The sequence below is a fragment of the Eleginops maclovinus genome, chromosome 5 (assembly GCF_036324505.1).
Source record: "Eleginops maclovinus isolate JMC-PN-2008 ecotype Puerto Natales chromosome 5, JC_Emac_rtc_rv5, whole genome shotgun sequence".
In the NCBI taxonomy this organism is placed as follows: domain Eukaryota; kingdom Metazoa; phylum Chordata; class Actinopteri; order Perciformes; family Eleginopidae; genus Eleginops; species Eleginops maclovinus.
Window position 1 is genome coordinate 786,734 of NC_086353.1, and position 11,374 is coordinate 798,107.

General features: G+C 36.2%; 1 protein-coding gene across 1 annotated transcript; it reads right to left on the minus strand.

Annotated features, from left to right (window-relative positions):
* Positions 1 to 72: 72 nt before the first annotated feature.
* LOC134864886 (artemin) lies at positions 73 to 1,299 on the minus strand. The gene is made up of 2 exons (XM_063884208.1): positions 1,226 to 1,299; positions 73 to 506 (listed from the first exon to the last, which is right to left on the minus strand). Exon 2 carries the CDS (start codon positions 475 to 477, stop codon positions 73 to 75), a length of 405 nt encoding a protein of 134 aa, XP_063740278.1. The 5' UTR covers positions 478 to 506; positions 1,226 to 1,299.
* Between the last annotated feature and the right edge of the window lie 10,075 nt (positions 1,300 to 11,374).

Here is an 11,374-nt window from a genome sequence, read left to right on the forward strand (position 1 = left end):
AGCTGTCATTCAGGAATACAGACACTACGATTGTTCCAATGCTTCCCTTTTCCCCGGTTAAATGGTCCACGCTCAGCCCACGCAGCTGCAGCCGGCGGCCGACAGCTTCTCCACCTTGTGCCAGCGGTGCGAGTTGTCGAGGAAGGCCATGTCCTCGTGGTGGGTCGGCCGGCAGCAGGGCGCGTTGTGCCTCAGCTCGCCGGGCGCCGGCTGAGGCAGCACGCCGCTCTGCAGCAGGTTGGTGAGCGTCAGATCGTGGTTGGAGCGAGCGTGGGGGCACGTCCCGCTGCAGTACTTGAAGAGGACAGTCTCGTCCGAGTCGTAGCCCAGGCCCAGGTGCCGGACCTGCAGCAGGATGGAGCGCAGGCCGCACTGCGAGTCCAGGGCGGAGCGGCGGGACCGGGCCGGGATGATGGGAGCGGGGGATGGACCAACTCCAGAAGCTTCTGCTTCTCTGTTGTCTTGATTCGGGGACATGTTTGAAGATGCTGTTTCTTGTTTCTGATCTGGAAAAAGGAAGAAAGTGTCAAATCTTTTGTACGAAATTCAATCCATCAATCATGTTTTATTTATAACCCCAATATCAGAAGTTTCACAGTGTGTACAGCATGTTGTCTTTAGACCCTAGTATTTAGTGCCTCTAATACATGTCTCCATGCTTTAATGTTCAAAAAGCTGTGTGTGGGAGAGAAACTCAGAGATTGTAGGGCTTGCAGACCATTTACATGCACTAAAACCTATTTTACAAACTACAATAAAAGAGGAAAACCCCAGAAAGCGGAAAAGGGCCCCTTTAAAAGAATTTAAAAAGAATGGACAGTAGTAGGTGTGTTTACATAGATAGATAGATAGATAGATAGATAGATAGATAGATAGATAGATAGATAGATAGATAGGTAGGTAGATAGATAGATAGATAGATAGATAGATAGGTAGATAGATAGATAGGTAGGTAGATAGATAGATAGATAAGTGCTTTCTTTAGATTTGAAAGATAATAAAGTTACAACACAGACAATCCAACAACAAAACAGAATAATTCCTGGTAGAAAAGGAATGAAAACAGCTAAAATATCAAGCTTAAATGCAAGTTATTAACAATCTGAACAGCTTCTAGAGATGTGGGAACAGTCTACATTGATGTGTAGAAACCATAACTAACACATAACACAACATTTCAGCCAAACAGTCACAGGTCACGACCCTCCCGTGTCCCAAAACTCACCAATCAGCGACGGCAGAAAGTGGCCCTCGCCCCTCTGGACGCAAAACAGAACCACAAGCAGCTTCAACAGGGACCTCATGGCTGGAGTCTGCTCTCCGTCCGCTCACAGTCAAACAGACACGTGTGTGTGTATGTGTGTTTATCAGCGAATGTCTGCGCGATGATGCTTAAGATGCAGACGACCTCCAATATATAGCCCCGGGAGATGAAGGGGGGGTGAAGGGATGAGATGAGGAGGTGAGAAAGGGGGGAGACAGAGACTAACCCGTCCCACCTTAACCTGACAGGAGCGTAGGAGGGCAGGCGGGCGCTTGACCCAGAATCCATCCTGTTCAGATTATCTAATTGGTGTAAATCACCGGGTTTATTGTCGAGTTTCCCCCCAGATGTTTTTCCAGAGGATGTTGGCCCCTGGTGATATGGATTTGCTGAAGTTTTGGGGCTTCAGAAAACCTAGTAAGGAGTGGATAATGGTGTCTCATCGATGATGCTGAGATCTATCTGTGATGAATGAGTCAGCAGGGTGTGCAAAACAATGCATTCTGTTTTGATTACTAATTTCCTGTAAAGACAAGTAAGCAGTTACCTATCTGAGTATCACATATAGAAGTAACCTGCCTTTCATGGAGCATAGTCAGGCAGTAGCCTAACACTGAGCACACTGTTTAGAATACCAGAAATACAACCTCAGCAGACAGAAAATGCACACAGTTAAGCTCCCACACGCTATTTTATGAACATATAGATTCAGCTGCTGAATTAAAAGCAGAACAAATGAACCAAAGAAAGAAAACCAGTATTCGTATAGATTCACACTTAACGTGTTAGCCTACAGAACAGAACAGCTGACAGAGGAGAAGTAACAGCTAATTCACTAAGAATTTTGAAAAGAAGTTCCAACATTTTTCAAAAGAGCGAGATTTTTGAAACAATTTGGAAAAAATCAAAATTTCTGAAAAAAGTCCGAATTTTGATAAATTTTGAGGGTCACATACAAATGAATGAAAATCTCATGAAGCAGATTCAGGCAAGTCCCAATGATTTCAAAAGAGCAAGACTTTTGAAACAATTTGAAAAGAATCGAAGTTTGAAAAAAAAAAAGTTAAACATTTTGGGAAAAATTTAATTTTGAAAAGTTCGAAATTTGTTGGAATTTTGAGACTAAAGTCTGAATTTTGGAAAAAAGTTTGATTTCTTGGGGGAAAAAAATGTCAATTTTGAAAAGATTGACATTTCAAAATATGTCAGAAATTTGAAAAAAGTCAAGATTTTGAAAATAAGTCAGAATTCTGATAAATTCTGAGGGACAAATGTAAAACAAAATGAAGATCTCATGAAGCAGATTCAGGCAGTAGGCGTATAGATTCACACTTAGAGCCTACAGAACAGAACAGCTTACAGAGGAGAGAGAACATCTGATCCTTTACAACAACTACTGTGATCTTTTTGAATCCCATTATCCCACATTTTTAGAACCGTAAAAGTAATCTGATTACTTTTTGTATTATGAAACTGTACAACCTGATGATGTAATCCCCTTACTTGTCATCCATTACGCCCCAAGCCTGTGAGTCAGTAGATAGGCAGCTAGACAGATATGAAAGAAATCCAAGACGTTCATATTCAGAACTTTTATCAAATCAGCAGGAAATGATCCATGTAGCAAATGTAGGCACGATGAGTCATTGAGGAATGTCTTAAAAATAGGCCCACGTTCTGCGTCGGAGGATATTAATCCTCAAAAGAAGAGCCAAAATATTTAAACAGTTAAACACCAGAAAGAGAAAGGGGAGTTATAATTAGAACTATCAGGGCTGGTTTCAGCAGACATTCCTCAATGTGCGATTCTTCTGCTCCATAAATCGAGGGATTTCATCGGCAATGTGTGGCTGACATGTAGAATATGTAGAATATGCATTATGTAACGGTCAAAGGGCCCAAACAGGCAGTGAATGGAATCTGGAGTTTCCATGAAAGTGCATATGTGGTCCCTGTTTTCCAGGTGCAGGTCAAACACATCAGTGCACAATGTTTAGCCACTGATGCAATTCATTTTGGAGTGGCTTAATATTGGAAAATGTATTCAGTCGTTTCCTGCCCTATCCTTTACCGTGCATCTGTATTGTTTAGATGTATGGGTTTTTGTTTCAGCTTGGCCACTTTGCATGTTTACATTTATACAGTGGATTGGAAAAGTTTTAGCTGTATAGCACCAGAGATAGTAGAAATCTGGTAACCAATAGTTTCAAGGCTGATCTGAATAGCAATAGCTTTTAAGGTGCATGTTTGAATGCTCCACAATTAAAGGGAACACGAATATTTATACCAAAATAATTCATTTGATAATTGTTCAGTCTGACCTAGAGAGGTGGATAGTCAAACAACTTGCCCCATATAAGCCAAGCCGTAAATTCCAGTGGCTGAAAATATAATTCTTAAAATGCATAGTTACATTTTCCCCAAATTACCATCATTTTTAAACCATCTACTCAATCACATGCAACTTTCCAAACTACATATTCTACCCTCACTCATGAAGGTGTATGTGTTGAATGGAAATTAGTCAAATGATGAACTCAATAATTACATTTGATTTGATATTGAGGAAAATATGAACTCAATCAAGAAAATACAATTAGTCATGTCTGTAGTCGACTGTAGTGCTTCCCCTTAAAGTTACAGCTCATTTTACAAGTTTGATTTAATTCTGATTGCACTTTAAATGTAAAACAAGTGATGTCAATCATTATGTGTATTATAAAATCAATACTACAAAGCAGGCATTATCTTAATACCTCTACTGCATTTCGTTCATGCCTGACTCCCAATTTAGTGACACTCAGACAAGAGGAGTTTGTCAAATGAGATTTAAAGTGTATTTATTATATTTAAACAGCCTCATTTGTTACAGCTGTGTTCACATGAATTACAAAGGAATCATCCCTTAAATTCTGAACAAATATTAAAGTCATAAAATTCACTGCCAGGAATTTCAATAATTCTTTTAGGGATAAAGTTATTCAGACGGCCCTAAATCAGACGTAGAAATGAAAAATGACAGAGTAATTTAAGTGAGCTCTTCCTCAGTTATAACACAGTATACTCAATACACCTTACTCTAACTTTAAACTGAATATTGTATATAAAAAGTACTTTTATGGTCCATTTTTTTAAAGGATTGCAAAAACTACATGTTCCAGTCTCACAAATAGGATGTTAAAAGATACGTTTTATTTTAAAGAGCAAATTATAAATGAAAAAGTAGCTTTAACAAGCTAATGTATGCATGGATGGATTCCTTCAGGGAACGGGCCCACCAGCCTTTGCCTTAAACAATTGAAAACAAAACAAAATGCTTGAAAGAGAACAAAACAACCAAAATAAACCAAAAACAATCACAGAGACTAATACAAATACTTTGAAGAGACATGAAATGACCACAAGGAGACCAAAACAACAACAAAAGGATAAAGAACAGCTGCAAAAAGACAGATTCAAAGCAACTTCAAAGAAACATAAAACAACAAAGAGATCAAAAAGACTTCAAGGAGACAAAGAGATCACAATGTCAGTTAAAGCCACAAGAGACACAACACAACAACAAAGTAGGATAAATGAACATGAAAATGACTTCAACGAGATGAATAACAACTAAAGATAAAACATAACAACAAATACCTAGTTTAATGAAATTTGACACAAAATAAAAAAGCCAAAACGACCACAAAAGGTTTTAAACAACTCCAGACCAAAATAACAAACAAGAGACTAAAGCAATACAACCAGACACAGTTACACAACTACAAAGAGATGCAAAACAACTACAAAGAGAAACAAAACTACAAAGAGATACAAAACTACAAAGAGAAACAAAACTACAAAGAGAAACAAATCTACAAAGAGAAACAAAACTACAAGGAGATGCAAAACTACTACAAAGAGATACAAAACTACAAAGAGAAACAAAACTACAAAGAGAAACAAAACTACAAAGAGAAACAAAACGACTTCAAAGAGATACAAAACTACAAAGAGAAACAAAACTACAAAGAGAAACAAAACCACAAGGAGAAACAAAACTACAAAGAGAAACAAAACTACAAAGAGAAACAAAACCACAAGGAGATGCAAAACTACAAAGAGATGCAAAACTACAAAGAGATGCAAAACTACAAAGAGAAACAAAACTACAAAGAGAAACAAAACTACAAGGAGATGCAAAACTACTACAAAGAGATACAAAACTACAAAGAGAAACAAAACTACAAAGAGAAACAAAACCACAAGGAGATGCAAAACTACAAAGAGATGCAAAACTACAAAGAGAAACAAAACTACAAAGAGAAACAAAACTACAAGGAGATACAAAACTACAAAGAGAAACAAAACCACAAGGAGATGCAAAACTACAAAGAGATGCAAAACTACAAAGAGATGCAAAACTACTACAAAGAGATACAAAACTACAAAGAGAAACAAAACTACAAAGAGAAACAAAACTACAAAGAGATGCAAAACTACAAAGAGATGCAAAACTACTACAAAGAGATACAAAACTACAAAGAGAAACAAAACGACTTCAAAGAGAAACAAAACTACCAAGAGAAACAAAACTACAAAGAGATGCAAAACTACTACAAAGAGATACAAAACTACAAAGAGAAACAAAACTACAAAGAGAAACAAAACTACAAAGAGACACAAAACTACAAGGAGAAACAAAACTACCAAGAGAAACAAAACTACAAAGAGAAACAAAACTACAAAGAGAAACAAAACTACAAGGAGATACAAAACTACAAAGAGAAACAAAACTACAAGGAGATACAAAACTACTAAGAGATACAAAACTACAAAGAGAAACAAAACTACAAAGAGAAACAAAACTACAAAGAGAAACAAAACTACAAAGAGACACAAAACTACAAAGAGATACAAAACTACAAAGAGAAACAAATCTACAAAGAGAAACAAAACTACAAGGAGATACAAAACTACAGAGAGAAACAAAACTACAAAAGAGATACAAAACTACAAAGAGAAACAAAACTACAAGGAGATACAAAACTACTACAAAGAGAAACAAAACCACAAAGAGAAACAAAACTACAAGGAGATACAAAACTACAAAGAGAAACAAAACTACAAAGAGAAACAAAACTACAAAGAGAAACAAAACTACAAGGAGATACAAAACTACTACAAAGAGATACAAAACTACAAAGAGATACAAAACTACAAAGAGATACAAAACTACAAAGAGATACAAAACTACAAAGAGAAACAAAACTACAAGGAGATACAAAACTACAAAGAGAAACAAAACTACAAGGAGATACAAAACTACTACAAAGAGAAACAAAACCACAAAGAGAAACAAAACTACAAGGAGATACAAAACTACAAAGAGAAACAAAACTACAAAGAGAAACAAAACTACAAAGAGAAACAAAACTACAAGGAGATACAAAACTACTACAAAGAGATACAAAACTACAAAGAGATACAAAACTACAAAGAGATACAAAACTACAAAGAGAAACAAAACTACAAAGAGAAACAAAACTACAAAGAGAAACAAAACTACAAAGAGAAACAAAACTACAAAGAGAAACAAAACTACAAGGAGATACAAAACTACAAAGAGATACAAAACTACAAAGACAAACAAAACTACAAAGAGATACAAAACTACAAGGAGAAACAAAACTACAAAGAGAAACAAAACCACAAAGAGAAACAAAACTACAAGGAGATACAAAACTACAAAGAGAAACAAAACTACAAGGAGATACAAAACTACTACAAAGAGATACAAAACTACAAAGAGATACAAAACTACAAAGAGATACAAAACTACAAAGACAAACAAAACTACAAAGAGATACAAAACTACAAGGAGAAACAAAACTACAAAGAGAAACAAAACTACAAGGAGAAACAAAACTACCAAGAGACACAAAACTACAAGGAGAAACAAAACTACCAAGAGACACAAAACTACAAGAGAAACAAAACTACAAAGAGAAACAAAACTACAAAGAGAAACAAAACTACCAAGAGAAACAAAACTACAAGAGAAACAAAACTACCAAGAGATACAAAACTACAAAGAGAAACAAAACTACAAGAGAAACAAAACTACAAGAGAAACAAAACTACAAAGAGAAACAAAACTACAAGAGAAACAAAACTACAAAGAGAAACAAAACTACAAAGAGAAACAAAACTACAAAGAGATACAAAACTACCAAGAGAAACAAAACTACCAAGAGAAACAAAACTACAAGAGATACAAAACTACAAAGAGAAACAAAACTACAAAGAGAAACAAAACTACAAAGAGAAACAAAACTACAAAGAGATACAAAACACTACAAAGAGATACAAAACTACAAAGAGATACAAAACTACAAAGAGATACAAAACTACAAAGAGATACAAAACTACAAAGAGAAACAAAACTACAAAGAGATACAAAACTACAAAGAGATACAAAACTACAAAGAGAAACAAAACTACAAGGAGATACAAAACTACAAAGAGATACAAAACTACAAAGACAAACAAAACTACAAAGAGATACAAAACTACAAGAGAAACAAAACTACAAAGAGAAACAAAACTACAAAGAGAAACAAAACTACAAAGAGAAACAAAACTACAAAGAGAAACAAAACTACAAGGAGATACAAAACTACAAAGAGATACAAAACTACAAAGAGAAACAAAACTACAAAGAGATACAAAACTACAAGGAGAAACAAAACTACAAAGAGAAACAAAACTACAAAGAGACACAAAACTACAAAGAGATACAAAACTACAAAGAGAAACAAAACTACAAAGAGAAACAAAACTACAAAGAGAAACAAAACTACAAAGAGATACAAAACTACAAAGAGATACAAAACTACAAAGAGAAACAAAACTACAAAGAGAAACAAAACTACAAAGAGAAACAAAACTACAAAGAGAAACAAAACTACAAGGAGATACAAAACTACAAAGAGAAACAAAACTACAAAGAGACACAAAACTACAAAGAGGCACAAAACTACAAAGAGACATAATATAACCACAGAGAAATGTGTAACAACTAAAGAGACATACAACCAAAAGTGGGAAAACACTCTTTGTCTTTGTCCTATATGGGTGAGGTGGGGGGGGGCTTTTTAATTCCTCTGCCCAGGAGCCCATTGTCTGTTAATCGTAGTAGTGCGTAGTGTATTTAGGAACCAAAACTAGACCTTTTCTCTGCTAGTCTGGTGTTGCAGTACATACAACCACACCCTAATGCTCTAGTGGATCTCCAAGAAGCGCTCCTCATTTCTGCAGAAACATTCATTAAACGCCTTTCCGATGTGTCAGGTAGCATGATTTAAAACATTTTCAGACTTCTGCCGTTCATAAACAAGTGGAATCATTCTCACGGACAGTATCCTTCACACAGAAGGAAGAGGAAAGGGCAGAGGGCCTGACACATTCCTTCCACCTCTCAGAGACAGGAGGATGAAGCAAGAGATGAAAAGGACAGCGGAGGAGGCGGTGGAGAAATACAGTGGACAGACCGCCATCCCATTGGAGCGCAGCCTAAAGAACCAGTCTGGAATTCTGGGATGTCAGGAGACAGGAATGGAGGGAACGTGGCATTCATTTCTGTAGAAAAAAGAGGAAAAATGTGAAACAGTTGTAAACGGGATCTGAAACCATGCAATGCAATCATTTATATTATCACACATTCAAAACAAAACAGGGATGGATATAAATAAATCTACGGTCTCAGATTTTATACGATGGAATCAGTTATGTTTATTTCTATCATAATTACACTTGTACAACTCAAATACACTTTTAAATAAATGATAAATAACGAGTCATTTAGTTTGAAATGATGACAAAACATTTGTAAAATGTACAGACGGCCACGCCTCTGCATATTGTGTCTTATTGAGTCCCGAACAAAACAATATTCACATTAGAGTTCATTCCTCAGGTTTATATTTCTTTATCATATCACTTTTATACATGGTTTTCAATGGAGTATATTGATTTGACAAATTTCCTTGGCTGTTTGTACTTTATACATGAATCGTGCAGTTTTTAAGTCCAACTGATTCAAGAGCACGAGGCCTTATAAGTTATATGTTGATTGGCTTAGGTTAACAGAACAGTAATCGTAGTAAACGTTATATTAATTATATATTTGCAACTCTATTTTAAAGACAAGGACTAAATAATACGCTGCTTTGACATCTATTTTACTCTAAGTGTGACAGGAATTTACAAAAATAGTATTCTACTGTTTTTAATTATATGTAACAATTGAGAGGATAAACTCTTCAGTCAAATGTTTGCTGACATGATGAATCAGGTGAGTGCAGTGAGGTTTTCTTCATAGACTTCCATACAGTCAGACTACAGTTGAGTTGCCCATTGCTGGATATAAGAATACAACTTTTATGAACCTTAAGCATTGCCTTTACCTCTCAGACCCAGGGATGAGTGCTTGTCAAATGCTGTACTTCATCTACGTGCTAATTAGCAAATGTTAGCATGTTAACACGCTAAATGACGTGTTGGTTTTAGCATTTATGTTAAGGCGCCACTGCTCCTGATTACAGCCTCACAGAGATCCTAGAATGGCTTTGGACATTTAGTTTTCTTCTAAGATAAATCCACAACACTTAACTTAAACGTGTACCTATTTTGAAAGTGTATAAGTATGCAGTGTCCTATGATTGCGCCTTTTTCAAGTGCAGGACGTTCCTCGCTGTTTTTTTCCAACCCACCTTCCGCGATATCCCATTTTTCTGTTGTTTTTTTGTCAACAGTGACCTTGCAGATTTTCAAACTTCTACATAAATGTCACAATCGTCTGGTTTCTACTCCACTTCTAAATCTTTCTGGAGGCCTCGTAGATCTTTAGGAAGGAGAATCTCTCCTCCCAGCACTCTGTCTCCTCTGGCACATTCCTGCACGTTCAGCTTATTTATTTTATTTCTCATGAAGCAGACATATTTTTATCTTGTCCAGCTTCCTGTATGTCTATATAAATCCTCCATTCGACATTTAAAATAATAACTATTTGTTCCATGCTTTTCTATAGGGTTTAGATGTTTCTTAGTCCCGAGTGAATTTAAGAATTTCCTCTTCAATTTCGATAAATTCTTAAATACTTAAAAAAGATATATATTACACCCCATGATATCTGTTGTAAAAGGTAGTATGTCATGTAGCCTGTAAGAATTATGTTCCTCATGTGGAAGAATTCAAAGATAAAGATAAAATAAATAAAGGTTTGTCTTAGGTCTGTGTCAGGCAGCCAGACTGCTAAAGCTTGGGCATGAGAGCGGGCTAAATGAAGCCTGAGTTACGGCCAACACCGATGTGAAGAGGTAAAAATAGAACAGGAAAGATATATATATATATATTAAGAGGTAAAAGTATGAAACAATTCTGAGATATAAAGTTTAAAAAAGCTGCCATTGTATGACATTTTTTTTAAAGAAAATGTTGTTCTTATGACAACTCAAAGAACATTTCTGAAAACTTTGTAACAAATTCTCAATGAGATGAGTGATGACTTTAATCCTAAATGGTGAGGAGCTTACAATTATCAAAGTGTAATTCTGGCGGTTAAATCAGGACGAATCCGAGCATTTCTCCGACATGAGAAACTCCAATTTTGTTCGTTGAATATCCATGCATGTCTTAAAAGAGGAAATGATTACAGGAGATCATATAAGGGAAGGAAGGGAGCATTTATATAATTCAACAAGAGGAAATTCAAAGTGCAGTACAAAAAGCATCTTTTATCGAGGCCCTGTTATGCTTTTGGGGGTTTTCCCTCTCCTGTAGAGTGTTTTAGTGCATGTAAATGATTCGCAAAGGCTACAATCCCAAAGTTACATTCACACCTCTATTGGCTAGAGCTCCAACACATTGTACATGAGGCTAAGGGGGGGACGGGGGGACGGGACATCTCTAAGCGGTTGACCTATCACAGCAGAGCTAACCAATCAGAGCAGACTGGGCTCTGGTTTCAGACAGAGGGTGAAAATAGGTGCTGCAGCACAGGCAGTATGAGAAACATAAAGAGCTTTCTGAACATTAAAGCATGGAGACATGTCCCAGGAGAGATGCTAT

What these genes read in the sequence shown, in the direction of transcription:
- LOC134864886 (XM_063884208.1), bottom strand. Translation starts at nt 477, where the DNA reads ATGTCCCCGAATCAAGACAACAGAGAAGCAGAAGCTTCTGGAGTTGGT.